Consider the following 18,274-nt stretch of genomic DNA (forward strand, 5'->3'; position numbering starts at 1 on the left):
GGCGTGTGGCTGAGTATGGCGTGTGGCTGAGTATGGCGTGTGGCTGAGTATGGCGTGTGGCTGAGTATGGCGTGTGGCGTGTGGATGACTATGGCGTCTGACTCCTCGGTTTGATTATTTATCATTTAGTCAAATTAAATGCTAGACAGTGATCTTGTGTCATGTGATCTTGCGTGTCCCACGTCCAGTCTATATGGGCGGATGCTGATGTCGGCCCGGGGTCCTTCACACAGTGGGGGAGAGGACGGGATGGAGACCTGCACAAAGATCCAAACACTCACTGAAACAATCATTTCTTACCTTCTAAGAATAACTGCTGATCAACCAATCCCCGAGGATAAAAGGGTCCTGCTGTACTACAGGCAAAAAGGACTCCAACTCTCGTTTACTTTATGAGAAGGAGACATAGGGTAGTTTGTACAGAGGGAGACTGCGGGACAGGACACCTTAAATCTAAATAAGAAGAAGAAAGGACTGAGGCAGGCCTTGGGGGGACGGCAGAGGTGTCTGGAGGGAACTACCACTTTTGTATAATTTCTCATTTTCATTGAAAATATTAATGTAAAAAATGTATATAATTATAGTGGGTTTTTACAAGGACCTGTACCAAACAAAGACTTTTTCTAGTGTAGGCTGGGACGTCCCTGCAGCACCAAAATACTTCATTCTGAATGGTTTGACACATACTTTATCTTTAACAAATATTGTGCCCCCCCCCCATGATTTGGCTATTGCTACCAGTCCATATTGGGATTGCAATAGAAAGAGACCACGGGTCCGGATTAGGGAAGACCTGGTAGATGCATGATGGCCCGCAAGAGTGTGACATGAAGGGGTTGAGACTTACTGGGGGGGTGCTGGGACTCCAGTGCATCGCGGCGTCTCAGCAGGATCCTCTGCAGCTGCTCGTCGCCGTTTGGGGACCGAGACGCTACCTTCGGTGGGGGGGAGGCTCTACCGAAGTTCTCCTTCAAAGTTTCAACAAAATCCCATGCAGTCAAACAGAGAGACAACTACTATATGATGATGATGATAATAATAATGATGACAAATCCTTTTAGTTCGTTTAGTATACATGAAAGAAACAAGTAATTCCACCAATTTGCCACTGTAGCTAACTGAAAAAGGAAAGGCCTTTTGTTGCCTATCCCATAATATCCATAGATTTCCCAGAAATCCAACAAAAAGAAACTAAATATGTCATTTTACATTTTTTAATCAAATAACTTACTTACTTATTAACACCTAATTATTTTAAATTGGAAAGCTTTTTTGGAAGTCAACAGAGACAAAGATACGTTTTGCTCATTCCATAATTGAACCTCCAGAAGTGAAACCCATCTACAGTTTCCATTAGGGTTCGCCATGCTTCATAGTCTGAGCTGGGACGAGTCTGCCTTCAGCTGGGGGGATGCACGATGTAAAAGGAGTAGATACATGTCGACTGCAGCTCTTTAAATGTTGCAGTAGCACTTTCTCTTAGGTAAAACATCAGACTGCTTGTCCAACCTTTGTCCATTGTCTTATTCTATCTCTGCGGTGTGAAGACATCCACGCACACTGAGGAAAACAGAGTCTCAAAGTACAAGCTGTAAAAGATGTCTTGTGAGGACATCCCATTACCATGATTCCTTTAAGTTCCTGAATGGCAGAATTGGAGGGCAGCCTCTCCATCTGATAAAAGGAAAATAGGAGGAAAAAGATGGGTTTGGTAAATAAACAGCAGTCACACATTACACATTATACTTATTTTTTCCCATTCAGCACTTAGAGGCTTAACTGCACCTCTTACCACGGAGACGAGACACGGCACGGCGACGTATGCTTTCCACAGAAGCCAATGTGTAAACACACAATCATTTTGAGTCACGTCAATTTTCCCATCCTCATTATTTATAATTACCTCGCTGAGCAGGTCCTAATGCTATCTAATTTGGCGGAGGAACATAAGGACTAAAAGATGTCTTGGCCATATGTCATGTTTTATCAAAACAAGCAACTCTTAGATAATCCCACACGCTGATGGCTTTAAGAGCCCGGAACAATGGACACTCAACATGCACAATTTGGTTTTCCTTTTTAGTCATTTTTCAACAAAGATGACAACACATTTCCTGTCACAATTCCGATGTCATGCCCTTCCGATAATAGCTCTTCAGTTTCATGTTTTCATATCTTCATATCTTCTCTCTCCGTCTTTACTCTTTAGTATTCACACTGAGACATATCTGCCATCTGTTCTGGACTTTTCTACCACCTTTCTGCAGGTGGGGGCTGTGTGACCAACATGACATCATGACTTTGCGTTAACATTCACGCCGACTTTCCTAAGCCAAGCCACTTCTCGTTGTTGCGAGATCAAAGCGACGGTCGAGTTCAGGACACATGACACGCAGAACCTGAAGGAAATGGGTCGCGTGGGACACAATCCCATACACACCCATGACAAAAGTCTGCTTTCTCATCTTACACATCACACTCCCCTGTTATGGGGGGGGGGGGGGGGGCATTTCACTAGGTTTACTCACTAACATTGCTGTAAAACACAGTAAACATGGAAACAAATGCACACATCCTGCGTATGAGTTACACCTCTAGTCAGCTAGTATTTACATGAAATAAAACAATGAAATATTAAGACCATTCAGCAAGAAGAAAGTCAACCCTGGGGAACTGGTTGCTATGGACTCGTCACTAGACTTCCTCAGTCCGTGTATATTTTATATATTTTTAATATTTTTATATGCCCCATAAATAAAGGACTATTCTACATGGGATGGATACCACACAGTGGAGAGCAGTAGTACGGAGGTGTGTGTGCCAGAGCACACACACACACACACACACACACAGCGCTGCAGTGTTATTGGCCATTACTGACAGTTTACTGTCATCACCCTACAGCTTACAGTGAGAGCTTTAAACTGGCTTTGAACCGCAGCAGGTCCCAGATGTTGTTACATCATTGAGGAAAAGGTTGCCGGTACCTGTCTCCTGGCTCGGTTAGGGGACTGGCTGACAGGTCGGAGCTGAACGCCTTTCTTGATCCTGTGCATCATTTCCTCCACTGCCTGCTGCCTGATGTCCACTCCTGGGAGAGACGGATACACACAAGCACCAGAGACAGAGGTCCTTTTTAACACACATGTCGTGTTCAGCAGCTTCACTGACACCAACATGGGTCTGCCTCAGTGGGAGACTGCCAAGAACCAAAGTGAGTTTTAATGATTTGGAGAAGTAGGCACTGTGTAATTCATAGGCATCATTAGCGCTGCACTTGAAATATAGCTCATTTGGGTGTAAAAGCTTGAAAATGACACCAGCCCCCCGGAACCAATCCATGAAGTTTTTGTTGGAGAACCTCCAGCACTTTAATTATGCCATAAGCACTGAACGATCTGCGTTAGTGTAATGCCTGTTTCAGGGGGGATTTGGCAGTAGTCATGGAGAAACTAATAATTACTGTTGTAGAAAATAAGGTACACCTATAAGGTTTGGAATGTGTGAGGTTACCAAAATTATTCTGGAATTAATTTGACTCTCTGTGTGAAAAGATTAAGACTATGCAGCAATTTTTCATCCAACATTTCTGTAAGGTGAAGAGATGGGAAGTTAGGAACAAAAAATCTAATTCTGTTATAATGCAGCCCAGTGGCAAAGAATGTGAATATTTAATTTTTGAAGATTCAATGGCACACACAACGGAACTATTGTCAGTAAGATGTCTTCCAAATGTCACACAAAAACTAGTTTGTGTTAAAGTAATAGTAAAATATTTCCCTCCAAAGAGACTATTATTCAGGTGTCAGAGTGCTGGAACCCATTCAGCCCGGTGTGTAATTCCAACAAATACCCCGCTGGCAGCCCACAATTCAGACCTCATACATTCAAAAACTGTTCCACAAAATGATGACACAGTACAGCCCGTTGAGTCGACGTGGACGTCTCACCTGCTCCATCAAGTCAAGGCTTCCCTTTGTTTGCTCAAATTAAGGAATTCACCAGCTTGACCTAACAGGTCAATGATGGAGATTTAAGATTTAATTTCTCATGCACCACTTGCTTCAACATTTGTCCTTCTACACAAACGTGACTTTGTTTGCAGAGAAAAGGGCAAAAAGGATTAAATCTGAAAGGCACAAATAGGATTCAAGACGAGGGGCCTCATTTGTACAAAAGTGCGAAGAATCTGTCCTAAAAGTGTACATCCACACAAAGCCAAACATGGCCCACCTGCTGGCAAGGCTCCCTTTATCAGTCCCAGTCCAGCTGGGTACAGTATGTCTACACACCCTCATTCTGCCATGAACAGTCCACGCAAAGATGCAGAGAAACTGACCTGCTATCGATCGGTCTTTACCAATGTTTCTGACAGACGTCGAGGTGCTGGTGGGGGATCGGTATTGGTCCAGGTTGTGGTATCAGAACAAAAGGGGACCAGGAAAACCAAGTATTCAATTTGGATCTATGTTGCCTAAAAGCTATAACTGACTTGATATGTTATTATGTCATTGCTGTCACATGCGGACCTTTGAGTAATACCGCCATGCACCATGTAACCCTGGCTGGTTCTGGGATGCTGCTCCAGCTCGGACCCAGCGTGTGATGGAGTGACCGGGTCCTACATTTATTGGGTTCTTTAATTCTTCTGACTTTTTGCTTTCTTACATTTCTTGCTTAACGTCCCTAACGTGTTTAAAGTGTGTGTGTGTGTGTGTGTGTATGTGCCAGACAGTAATAATAATAATTATTATTATTGTTATTAGTTATAAAGCGGTGATTGTTCTTTCTTTGTCGTTTCAGAATCAGCTTTGTGTTTGTGCTGTTGTAGAAATAGTTAACTATACAACAACTCTTAAACTGCAGGTACTATACTGTATTCTGTAGTTATACTGCTGTATAATTACTGCACGTCAAACAAAGCCCTGCATCAGATGATATATATCCAGCATATACACAGTATATATAATGCACATGTTGTGGATGCTTGACGTGTACCTGGTGTCTTGGCTGAGTCCTGGACCACTAGTGGGATGTCAGTACTGATGTCTGTTCTCTTTCGAATCAATGACAACAGCGCGCTGCAGGGGGAGGCACACATGAACATCAGTTGGATGGTATTCAGGCAGCTGCTGTCACATGACCCCAAAGTGCTTCCTGGTACTCATTTGGTCAGCGGAAGTAACCAACGTAAGCGCTCAGCAAAAAAATGATCCGCTTCTGGTTTTGCGTGCTCGGGCTGGGCTACGTGGAGAAACTATATCACGATATTGTCTTAACCAAATAGATCCATATCACGACGACATTGTTGGGTTGACTATTGGTGCTCTCACCAAAGATTGTTTTAATGAGATGTTAGATATGCATCCACAATGTAGTAAACAGATTAAATTAAATTCTAGAGATTTCCATCTGTAGACTGAATACGGTGACGTGCATGCACAAAAACAGTGTGATATTGAAATAAATCTGCAAATCTTCAAGTGATATTCCCTCAAAATGTTTCACAGCAGTTAGTGTGTGCTTGTTATTATCAATTTAGACACAATATCGCTATATATGATTTCATCACGATATGATTCTATTGAAACGATAAATTATCATATTAAATTATTGCCCAGCCCATTGCATGCACACCAGAATGTCCTTATTTCAAACTTTTTTTGTCACTTTTAAATTATAACTGCAACAAAAGAATCAAACAGAGCCTCAGAATCAGCATACATTCATCTGACAGCTTTAGTTCCTAGTTCCTTTAGTTCCTAGATCCTTTAGTTCCTAGTTCCTTTAGTTACTAGTTCCTTTAGTTACTAGTTCCTAGTTCCTTTAGTTCATAGTTCCTTTAGTTACTAGTTCCTTTAGTTACTAGTTCCTTTAGTTACTAGTTCCTTTAGTTCCTAGTTCCTTTAGTTACTAGTTCCTTTAGTTCCTAGTTCCTTTAGTTACTAGTTCCTTTAGTTACTAGTTCCTAGTTCCTTTAGTTCATAGTTCCTTTAGTTACTAGTTCCTTTAGTTCCTAGATCCTTTAGTTCCTAGTTCCTTTAGTTCCTAGTTCCTTTAGTTACTCCACTACATCGATCTGACAGCTTTAGTTACTAGTTCCTTTAGATACTAGTTCCTTTTCACATTAAGATTCACACTAAACACATGTAGTTTATAAATCTGATGTTTTATTCTAAAGTAACCTAGCAACAATATAACGGCTCCAGGTCCAGCTGAGATGATGATGTCATTAATCAAACAGCTGGTTGGATCCTTCACACTTTCTACAAATACTTTTAATACTTTAAGAACATGTTGCTGAGTATACGTAAAGACTTTAACCGAAGGAACATTTTCACTGCAGGACCTTCACGTAAATTAGAGTATATATTCAGAGTACTATTAGTACCATCTGCTTGTATTAGTTGGCCAGTCCCTGGTTTACACACATTCCTTATTATACTCATATTATAGTATTAAAAGGTGCATCAAAGTCAGAAGGATTTCCCTGACTGATGATGTAGTTGATTGATTATTAATGTGTCAGTATTTATTCTTCATTTAATATTAATGTTCAATGTGCTTGTTTGCGTATGTATGCACCAACCACCAGGGCCACCTGCTTGTAAGTGTTCCCTACTGTCCTGATTCTGCCTGGGGTGTACAGAGCACCGCGTGTGGGATCAAACCTGAGTGGGTTCGAGGCTGGAGCCAGGGCTGGAGGGGGTGGAGGGGGTGGAGGAGGGGGAGGTGCTGGAGCTGGGGGTGGGTTGATAGCTGCCTGCAGCTTCTTCTGGAGCTCCTCGACTGGCCAGGGAAAGCCGTCCAGTTAGAGTAGACCCACAGCAACAAAACCGGGAACAGAGAAGGAGACTCTGAGGACCAACCAATGGGCTTCCTGAATCATGCATTACACCTAACAGGGCCTGTTGCCATTGGTGTAGCCCACACACAGTGGTCCCCCTATTCTCATTAACTTTTAAATTACTTTTTAGGTAAATAAACAATAATGCGGGCCCTCCCTCCACTAACTCCGAAGACCCCCTAAGGGTCCCGGACCCCCTGTTGGAGCTCTCTGCTCTATACTGTTCTAATCTGCATTGTCCTCATAGCATACAGTGTAAAACCCCACAGTATGTCTTATGCTTACAGTTCCAAACATGTGTTCACCTGTACTCCGCAGATCCTTGACCTCCACTTCAGCCTTGGAGCATTTGTTACTGTACTCTCTCTTCTCGTCCTCCACGAGCTCCAGCTTACGCCTCAATGCCGTCAGCTCCCTCTGGACCTCACAGCTCCGCAGCCTGTCCTCCATCTGCTTTATCTGACGACGGATGGACACACACTCAATGTTCACCACAGACACACCGCAGGGATCCTCAACTAGCTTATTTTTAACGTGACAATATTCCCCTCAGCGTGAATATATGCAGTGTGGTGAATTAAATCCCCATTTTGATCCTGTGGACAAAGTGCCACTTGTTATTTATAGTCAGGGTCTGTCTGTCTCTTTTTCCCTGCCACTGTCCAACTAAATGCTTGTTCTTGTGGGAACTACTAGTACTGTTGGGTCTTTGTAGAGGAGCTCTAGACCACACTCTATAATTTTATAGAGTGTGGTCTAGACCTGCTCTATCTGTAAAGTGTCCTGAGATAACTATTGTTATGAACTTCTAATATAAATAAAATTGAACTGAATTGAATTAGCCACAATTATGTATGAACTTCAATATTTAATGGAAAATGATCTATAAATTAAAAACGTGCTTTCAAGTCAGAGAGCAGAGTTCACTTCAAGGCAAAAATAAAACTTTCAGTGTTTTAATCCAAACCACGATCTTTTTCCGAAACTTAACGAGTGGTTTTTGTGTCATCAACGCGTGACGCTCCGCCTTTTAGGTCTAAACTCCACTACGGCCCCTTAGAGGACCATCAAGTCGCAGGACCTGTACCCGGCTCACAATCACCTGGTGGTGGCTGAACACCTGTGCTGGTAGCCGGGTCCTGGAGCTCTGTAGAGTCTAAATAAAACCAGCAACCGCTGCTCAGACGATCCTTCTATTGCACATGTTCATGTTACAGCTTACTTAGTTCAATATACTTCTATTTAAGTTCTATAATATCCTGTCTACAGTATTGGAGAAGCAGCACTGATAACTTTGAGGAGGGATACATTTTGTCCCCACCGGAGGATAAAAATAACTCAGCAGAGGATATATAGACCAGAAAGGGGGAAATCCCACGCACCCCCAGAATCCTGAATATATGAGTTAAAGGAATATAACTATACGGATAAATGTTCGTGTCCAAAAACAAGCTAACACAACGCTGGGGGGGGGGGGGGGGGGGGGGGGGGGGGGGGTTCTGTTGAGTAGCATTGGGTCACTGCCAACTGACATTCAGTCATCCACTCCCCACCCCCAGTATCTTAACCAGGGTTTTAATTGTTCCTCAAATGAAGGGTATGGCTAACCTCCACCCCGGCACCAGGAGAGACCATGTGATCCCACTCAGCTCAAACTGTATCCATCAGTGCCAGAGGAGGTGGGAGGAAGCTGGGGGGAAGCTGGGGGGATTTTATTATTAATCTAGCAGGTCACGGCCCCTAGGTTTTACCGGCATGGCCCGTGCTAACTCAGCAGGCTGGCCCCCCCTTTATAATCAACCAGCTGAAAAAACAGTGCTTTGATGCATATGAATTAGAGGCACTACAGGTCAGAGGTGGGGGAAACTAACTCTTAGATGCATTGATTCTCTCTTGAAAGTGTCTGTCTTCATGTGGAAAAGTAAATTATTGGACTATTTTCGGACACCCAGAGCGGATATTGATTAGCGTTTACAGTGGCCCATTGTGCTGAATGTGCGTTGCGTTGGTCCACCATGCTAATAGGTTAGCTGACTCTGTCGGTGAACACGGTCAGAGTCACCGGACCGGGACCAAACACGGCCTCCAAGACTTACCCTGGAGCTGGAGTCAGGTTTAAAACATGAATACACTACCGAGATGGTTTTCTTTCCAGGTTTGGCTACTGCACCCCTTGGTTGAGTCAGCTGTACTGCTAACCGAGCTAACGAGCTAATTGCGGATGACTACAGTTAGTGGTTTCTTTAGTAACAATTAACTAATATCTGTCCAAAACTCTGAGAATAACCTCTGCACTTTTGTTTTTTCTTGACTGTTTGTGCACATGCTAGAATACACTACTATTTATGTTAGTAGTAGTATTTTAATTTGCTGTACCCTGTAGCTTTTCTATTCCAAGTTTGTTTTAATCAGGGAAATTCATGAACAGCATTTTGTCTCACAAGACCACTAGCGGCTTATTGTAGACTAGATGGCCACATGTTGGTAGCAAGCAACAATCCCCTGAGTGGCTGCTGATTGATAACTTTAAGAACAGGAGCAGAAACTGTTTTCATAAAAAAACAAAAAGAACTTATGATTCTGAATGAAGTGCCTGTTGTACTTGTAAGCCTGGTGCTTATTTAGCAGTAAGACCTGTTTGGCTCCTCCACCGTCTCAAATGTGGGTTTGTGTGTTGTTTCTAGAACTGCACATTGAACATGTAATTGAAAGTAAAAAGTAAAAGTCCCCAAATTAGAAGTGCTTATGAGACTTTTATGAGGAGACAAATGTGGACGTCCCATCATGAGGCCGAACTTCCACATGCTTGAAGAGCTTGCATTCTGTAGAGTTGTATTTGCTCACTCTTCTATGTCCATCATACCCAACCAAGAGCTATTTGTATGATGTGACATCCAGACATTAGTCTAGTTTGGGCGTGGTTGTGTGCACGGACCTGGCTCTGGTGCTCCAGCCTCTGTGTCTCCAGTTCCTGGGTCAGTCTGGTGACCTGGCTGAGGGCTTCTTGTAGAGCTTGACCAGGCGAGGAGCTTTGCATCAGGATCTGACTCTGTCTCTTCAGCTTTTTTTGCTCGACCATCATCTGAAGAAAGGACAACAAGAAAAAAAGGGTTATTTCCCCTAACGGAAGACAGTCAGGACACATTGTTGGAAGGGACATAACAACATGATGGAAATCATCATACCGGGAATAAAAGAGGAACATGCAGGGCTACTGTGAAAAACTCACCGCTCTGGCAAAGCTCTCTGCCTCTGTCCTCAGGTCCCTCTCCAGGTTCAAGGTGTCATGTAAGGCCTCATATTCCTCCACAGCAAACTGAGACACTGGATAAAGATTCCCACGTTGGTATGTATTTTACCAGAAAAATGCAACGTGAAGTCTATCAACAAGCAATGCATGTGATACAGTGGTATAAGCAGATAAAATGGATTGTATTTTCTGTGCTTTTCTAGTCTTAGTACAGGAACCATTCACCATTTACACACATTCATACACTGTAGCTGTACATAGTGTCACCTGCTCATCAGATACACACCCACACACCACTCACACACATCTACACTCCGATGGCACAGCAACGGGGGCCCAAGGACACCTCGACATGTGGACTGGGATCAAACCACCGACAGTAGTGTTTTTTTTCAGATAGTGTTTTTAAAAATATGAAGACCACATTACCCCTGGGCACCCCGTCCCCTACCAACCTCTGTTATACTTCCCCAGGAGCTTCTTTTGCCGCACCGTCTCAGCAATTAAAACTGTGTTATCATGTTTCTCTTTCAGCAGCTGCAAATGTAAAGTAGAGAAACAGTACCGACAATGTTACGAGTTCAGTTTTCTAGTAATCACTGACATAATAAAATGGAGATGACAAACATGATTTGGTAACACTTTCTTTGAAGGGGTGTGCATAATGGATATGACACCGTCATAACCATGACATGACGCATGTCATTAAAATGTCATTATGAAAGATTATGACTGTTATTGGATGTCATTGGGTAAATTATGACACTTTTAATGCAAAGTTGCCATTGTTTGATTGCTGTGTTATGGCAACTTGACATTAACCTAGACAACATGTCATAAACATATCATAGTTGACCTAATTATCAAACTCAAAGAAACTAGATTTATGTAAACATTACATTAAACTGTCGGCGGTGGTTAGCTGTCATGAGACCATTTATAAATATTACTTAAGTCAAGTGAAAGAATTTGAACTTGTCATGAAGTTTAATTTCCTTTCAAATGCTTTTCTAACTGTGTCATGAATAGTTCCCTTGATCTCTGGTGAAGTGGGCCCAGCAGGACTTGTAATTAAGATGTTATAAAAGTTCTAAGACCAGACAACAGTGAGTACACTAGTAAGGTGATTTATGGAGTTATGGACACAAAATATTTGAAATGGTTAAGCGGTTTAGACAATCTTGACTTGTTGCTCAAGTAACCGCTAACCGTTGAGTTAGCTGCCGTTAGCTAGTTAGCTTGGTTAGCTGTACCCAATGAGATGGGATGGTTGTCTACTTGTTACTTACATGTAACTCTGTTGTTGTGACTGATGAGTCACAGTGATGGAAGGCTAAAATCAGGCCGGAGTGATAGAAACGTTGCATTTACTATTAATAATTGCAATTAATCTGAACTTTGCTGCGGGCTCAGCTGGGTGCTCGACTTCAAACAAAAGAAGAGGACAGACCTCTTCTTAGTTCCAAGCTGTCAACACGTGGGTAGCCTTGCCGTTCACATAGATTTATTATGAGCAAACATGTATGGTGCACAGAATCCAAGTGAAAAACAGAAATCTTCAACTTACGTCTTCCCTGGTTTCCCTCAGCTGTTCTCTCACTGCTTCTAGATCAGCGACCGCTGGCCGGTTCGCCAGCTCATTCTGTAGCTCTGAAACAAAGAAAATGTAACCGAGATCTTTCCTACACACATCAATCAAGACTCGTTCTTTGGGACTATTTTGTTACCTTGGATGGTTGAATTTTTTTCTATTAATAATAAAAAAACTTAATTTGTCGTCAGGCATAGTTACACACAACATACAACAGTCCATAGCCAACAATAATCATACCCGAGAATAAAAAAATACTAAAAACTAAAAGGCCAGAGAGTAAGAGTTTGGATGACATTGTGTCACCTGACCAAATCCATGAAACGTAACGGTAACTCATGGCTGTAGGAATCTGTTGCTACGGCCAAGGTCAGTGGGACTGGCCTATAAACTAATATCACAGTACAGAGCATGTGATCAAATACAAGATTGGTGGTGCTTTTAGATTGTGAATATTTAGTATATGTTTACCCGCAGCAGCTGTGAAAAGATGAGAAAACAGGAGAAAATACAGAACCCGCCATTCATTTATTTCTTTGTCATACTTTAGGTGATCGCAAAATTAAATATAATGCGACAGAATACAGTGTGACATTTAATAAAAAACAACAGCAGTAGCAACAGACTATTGTTTTTGTGTGGACGTCAGTCATCTGCTTCATGTGTAAACTGCATAAAATGTTATAAAATGTTCAAATTTGTTTGCCGAGGAAATTCAAAGAACACTTTAGTTCTGAAATCTTTGAAATTACATAGAGATTACACCGGTTACTACAACGCAGCTCACAGCAGGACCAGGCTGAGACATTTGTGAGGGTACTTAAGCAGAAAAGGTCACTGACACCTGGAATTGTTTTTTTGGGGGGATGGGATGCCCTTTGTTAAGTAGGACAAGCATTCTGATGGATAAAACTCTCACATTAACTGAAAATGATGTGTTCACTGGCAGGAAGTGCTTTGACTAGCCGCCCATTGGGATTGGGCGATTGGAGGAACACAATGGCTACCGGCTGGTTGGCTGGGTACTTCACCGCTTGTTGTTTTTTGGCCGATTGTTAGTTTATTTTGCTAATTTAATGGTCTGCGTCCGCAGAAGGAGTCAGAGCCGCTGCACAGCTCCAAACCAGCGTCTGGCTGGCTATGAGAGACTACTCAGCGACAGCCAACATATTGTACTGCCCGTTAACGTGCAATTATGTAACAAAATAAAACCCACAATCTTTGAGCAAGTCAACTTATTAATGTATTCAATCATATTCTACATCAGAGTGTATCATTTCCAAATGGCATGATTGTCCTTCTCCTTCTAACGCCAACAGCCTTCAACAACATGATGGGACAGGCATCATCCATTATCACCTCGGCTATAATTACGTAATGACTTAAGGAAGTGAACATGACATTTCCCACAGACGGCTGGATTGGTTGGGAAGTAGATGAATGAATGCTGCATCACCAGCCTCACTCACTGAACATAGTGCATGTAGTTACTGTTACTTCATGAATATGCAATGCACAGTTTAGCACTTAAAAAACGACTAGTCTATATCCATTACATTCTACTGAGGACTGCTCCTCAGGTCTCTGCAGGGTAAATCCAGACAGCTAGCTAGACTATCTGTCCAATCTGAGGACTATGGTTACCTGGTCCTCAGATCTCTGCAGGGTAAATCCAGACAGCTAGCTAGACTATCTGTCCAATCAGAGTTTTCTGTTGACGACTAAAACTACTTCTGAACGTACACATGTTCAGTGTCGCCCAAGACGACTGTGATTGGTTTAAAGAAATGCCAATAAACCAGAGCACGTTGTTCTCATATCCAAGCTGTTGTGTCTACTAGCCAGACCTTCCTTTGCAGCGCTGTGGAGGAAGGTCTGGCAATGCGAGACTAATAAATGACTAGTTTACACACCTGAGATGGTGGTCTGGCACTGGGCAGAGAAGCAGACCATGCTAGCTGCATTTAGCTCTTCACTCTCGTTCTCCTCTTCATCGTCCAGGCTGATCTCAGCGATGGCGTCTGGGCCGAGGAGGGGCAGCAGCATCATGCTCTTCCTCTTCAGAGACCGGTTCTGACGGTTCAACTACACAAACACAACGTATAATCACATGTGACTGTCGATGCTGAATATATTCAGCAACATCATGAACATCGTCCAGCTCGTTGAAAACCTTGTTGCCTAAAACTGTTTTTTAGGAAAAAAAGGCTACTTTAAAAACATTTCATTATTTAAATATTAGTAAAAGGTGTAAAGGGTGACCACTAGCATTGATTTATGAAATAAAAGACAAAGTATAAAGATATTATATTATATAAGATAAAGTCCCTTTTTTATGTCGAAATTGGCAATCTATGTTTGGGGAAATAATCCCAATCAAGTTTAATTATAATATCAATCAAATAGAGGTGTTCAATTGTGGCCTTAAGTACTTTAGAAAGAATTATCTCTACCTAATAGTTCTAAATGTCAACTTAGGTCAAACAACACAGGACTTTCCCCCTGGAGACCGGGGCTCATGTCCTACGTGTGTAGTTTTTCATACAATGTATTGGTTCAGACATTTTAAATCTTGAACATACATGAAGGTGATATGAAAAAAGTGATGGTTTGAATGAATCACTTAAAAACAGGGACCTGCTTTCTTCTGCTACAGCTGCTATCTACAATGGGTTGGACACGATTAGCAGCAAAGGAGATAAAACAGCAGCAACATTTCTCTTTTCAAACTGTGTACGCCATAAAATGGAAAATAGTGTAAATAGTTTCCCTTCCCACCATACCTCACCAGATTGCACTGTGCAGACACATGAACAAACTCTGCATGCACAACTTATGGCATATTCAGCACCTATTCCCTAAAAGATGTCATAAATCTAAGACGAACTAGCGGAGCCTGCATCCCGCAGCGCATTCATTCTCAAATCTGCATAGAGCGACAAGCGGGCTTTGCATTAAGCTCGTGGTAAACAGGCAAAGAAATGAGGTAGCAGAGCGACAGACAGATGAGAAGCAGAGCGACAGGCAGATGAGATGTTGATTTCTTCTTTTCTTTGGCCCTGCAATCAGTCATAATAGCAGGACGCTTGCAAAGGCAATGATAAGGTGGAAAAAACACACATCGTTAGAGAAGCCGGGAAAAGGCAGCGAATATCTCTCCTTTTAGATGTAATCACAGCTTTTTTGATGTGATATGTATTTGCATCTTCCATTTCAGTCATCGTGTTTTTCTGTGTGATTATCACTTCTAACACGTATTTTTATGTGACATTTCCTTTTGAAATTATTTGCAAATTTATCAGTTCTACATGAAGCATACATACTAAACTGCCGCTATGGCCAATCCATTTCTAACAGCTCAATCATCAGGACGACCATAAGCAGACCATCGCTAAGTAACACATGAATGAAGCCTATGTAAAGGAGATGGATGCCAATTATGCATGGTTCTAGATGGCATCTAAAGGAAGCAGCTCTGACAAAAGCAGAGAAACAGAAAAAGCAAGCCATGAAAGAAACATTTATTAATGGCATCCTGGTGGGAGCAGATTTCAGTAATTCCATCTTTTGATGATGCCCTTCAGACTGCTTCTCCTTTTGTTCTGAAATGCAATTAACAATACATAACATGGAATCACATTCTTCTGATAATCATCTACAATTCATGAGAGAAGTACATATACAATTCCATAGATAAATCAAGGCTGACTTAGCATCAGGCTAACATCAACACAAAAACTTGAAGCATCAAAGACATGTTTGGATTTGATTGGTGGTAAATTGCCTTTTTAATTCCAAATGTTTGGTGAGGTGTAAAGAAATTGCTCTGAAATGTAGCTTCATTCAGAGTGGGCTTGGGAATGTTTGGTATGCAAAATTACCATCATTAGGTACAAAGAAATGAATTCAGACCTCAGTCAGTCTGTCCTCCACTGGGAACACCTCCTCGTGTGTTTTGGGTTTGATTTAAAAGTAGATGAGTAACAAAGTGATGTTAAACCCTCGGAGTGCAGAGTGTGTGCACGTGTTGACAGGTCAACTACCCCAGCACTTGGATTCATGGTGGATGAATGTGTTGCAGGTAAAGTAAGTTATGAATAGTTGATGTATGGATATATTCTTGGATATGGCTAATCAAGGACTATCAAGCTGCCTGACACCCCTCCCCCACGCCCCCCCCATGCTGTATTAGCAAGGCAAGCACAGGGAGTGTCTAGGTATGGATGCTGTTGTAAATCAAGGAGGAAGAGGAGAAAAGGAGCAGTGAGCTCATAAAGAAGAGACCATCAAAATCAAATAAATCTTGACAGAGAGTAGTCACTTAGACTGCCCCGAAGCAAGCTTTTAGCCGATATATTCTTACGAACAAATAGATTAATTCCTGCTGTAAGACCAGGAGTGGGCTAGTAGGCAGCTAGGCAGCCCTGTCCAGTGGACATAGCCTCATACATTAAAGAAAAGAAAAGTGACTCAAAATAATATCTCTCCCACACTTCAAGGCTGTGGCAATTCATCACATTTGATTCGTTGTCATCAGTTGCCAAATATTCACTTTGCAAACCCTGAAACTTCCAAACATTTCACATTTGCATCCACATAGTACAATAACAAAAATGTGTTACATATTTGGTAGGCTTTCTTGAAAAACAAGGGCTGTGTTTATGTTGATTTTTGGAATATTTCTTTTTGGAACAATGGATACAAATGCAGCACACGAGAGGAGTCTGACAGATTAACATCCGCGAGATGGAAACAGCGTTTTCTGCCTGCCTAACCTGGCTTTGGTTGGATAAACAAGGACACTGAGGCAGAAACCTTTTCCAACTTTCTTGAATGGTTATGTTAATAAACTGTCATACCCATATAACTTATGGTTAGGGTTAGTCGGAGTCACGAGTTACTGACAAAAGAATGACTGTATTGAAAATTTCCAGAAAAACAACAGAAATGAAATGTAAGACGAAAGAAAGAAAGCGAGAAGCAGGTCAACTACAAGACAAATCAGTATGTCAGTTACAAGCCCTAATGACTAATAACATGCATTTGTTGCTGAATCCTGAGTTATTTAACCATGCATGATGAACACACTCGATGAACACACAGAATGAACGCACCCCGTCCCACGTCGCCCTGCACTGCAGGCCCTATGACGCTTCCAGTAACAACGGCCATGTGGCTGTAACTCAGCATGGGTGTTATCCTAGAATACATACGAGGGCTGTATAGTGTTATTAACGTCTCTGTAACATAATGTTACATCCCCTTGGTTCCCCTAATACATCTGTTGTTTATATGATATACTAGACTACTAGAACTGTTGGGTCCTTGTTAATTCTGGAGTGTGGTCTATCTGTATAGTGTCTTGAGATAACTCTTGTTATGAATTGATACTATAAATAAAATTGAATTGAATTGAATTGATATGCATCACACAATGAAAAGGATGAAAACACAATGTTTCACGTTATTTAGGACAATAAACGACGAGTTCTCCGCGTACACTCCTTTCTCCTGGAAAGAAGCTCATAAACGAGTGGTGTTGCTACGACAACTTTAACAAAATGTCGCTAGTGTGCATGTCCATCTTGATGTCATGGGCCAGTCGACGGGGAAGAGGCAGGTATTTTCCGAGCTCCATGACTGCTTTATGCGTTGCGGAGCAGCTCTCACTGGAATGAACGGGGCTGTGTGCCCAGCTCTCTTAAAGCTACAGTCTGGAACGGTTGCAGTGTTTCATTATCCAAATCTGTGTTACCGTTCACAAACTTGTCCTTTTCCATGAATAGTGACCACCACCATCAATTCCTATTTTTACATTACATTACATTACATTACATTACGTTTTACATTTACGCTTGCATGAACTGTGGTGGTCATGCGCCATCTTGAAATACGTTAGCCAGGAAGGGACATGCAGGACGTACAGCTCCGCCTTTCACGTTTTCCACTCCCAGCTGCTGCTGATGCTGCGGGGAAGCAACCACGCCCGATACACGGCCTTTTGTCCACTTTCACTTTTTGAAGCATGAAGGCCACCGTAGCTTCAATACGTACTTTGAACTGCGTGGCGAGAGACTTGATGGTGATGTATGATCTCAACGCCAGACGGGAGACATTCTTCTACATTGTGGCTTTATTACATTCATGATTAGTTACCTTACATTTTGTATTTAAAATTATTTATATTTTCTGGTCTTTTTCAGACAATAATTTCAATAGTCATGTGTCAAAGGCAAGAAGAAATAAAAAAGTAATTTTAGAGTGTTGTTTGCGATTTGTCAGGAATATATTTTGCCTTCCAGCTCTTTGTCAGCTAATGTACTGTATAATATTATTATTATTTATAGTTTTTGTTTGTGGCAGTCATATAGCCTCGCAGTCTAGACCAGCTAGGAATCAAATTAATTTTGGTTAATATGGAAACATGAAAATGTATAAGCCTAAAGCCCGGTATCCTCACACACAACACAGGAAATCACAGGGTGTGCGTGTGTGTGTGTGTGTGTGTGTGTGTGTGTGTGGTTACAGGCTGTTATTCACTGGAGCCGACGTCGGTAAACACCAGAAGACAATCAGAGACGGACTA

The 18,274-nt window shown here is 41.9% G+C and overlaps 1 protein-coding gene across 2 annotated transcripts in view; it reads right to left on the reverse strand.

Moving 5' to 3' along the window:
• Positions 1-18,274, reverse strand: part of shtn1 (shootin 1) — a 31,633-nt gene that overhangs the window by 4,400 nt on the left and 8,959 nt on the right. Inside the window, exons 5-16 of one of the 2 annotated variants that reach the window (XM_034899093.1) lie at positions 13,602-13,773; positions 11,665-11,747; positions 10,553-10,634; positions 10,077-10,171; positions 9,783-9,929; positions 7,153-7,306; positions 6,672-6,789; positions 4,999-5,081; positions 2,988-3,091; positions 1,624-1,674; positions 848-968; positions 7-257 (exon numbers count right to left, since the gene is read on the reverse strand). In XM_034899093.1, coding sequence (XP_034754984.1) covers positions 226-257; positions 848-968; positions 1,624-1,674; positions 2,988-3,091; positions 4,999-5,081; positions 6,672-6,789; positions 7,153-7,306; positions 9,783-9,929; positions 10,077-10,171; positions 10,553-10,634; positions 11,665-11,747; positions 13,602-13,773 — 1,242 coding nt within the window. In that variant the 3' untranslated portion in view covers positions 7-225. Of the gene's footprint in view, positions 1-6; positions 258-847; positions 969-1,623; positions 1,675-2,987; positions 3,092-4,998; positions 5,082-6,671; positions 6,790-7,152; positions 7,307-9,782; positions 9,930-10,076; positions 10,172-10,552; positions 10,635-11,664; positions 11,748-13,601; positions 13,774-18,274 lie in introns of those variants that run through there. The other variant, XM_034899094.1, reaches the window with a different exon arrangement.

Source organism: Etheostoma cragini, chromosome 17 (assembly GCF_013103735.1).
Source record: "Etheostoma cragini isolate CJK2018 chromosome 17, CSU_Ecrag_1.0, whole genome shotgun sequence".
Taxonomy (NCBI): Eukaryota; Metazoa; Chordata; class Actinopteri; order Perciformes; family Percidae; genus Etheostoma; species Etheostoma cragini.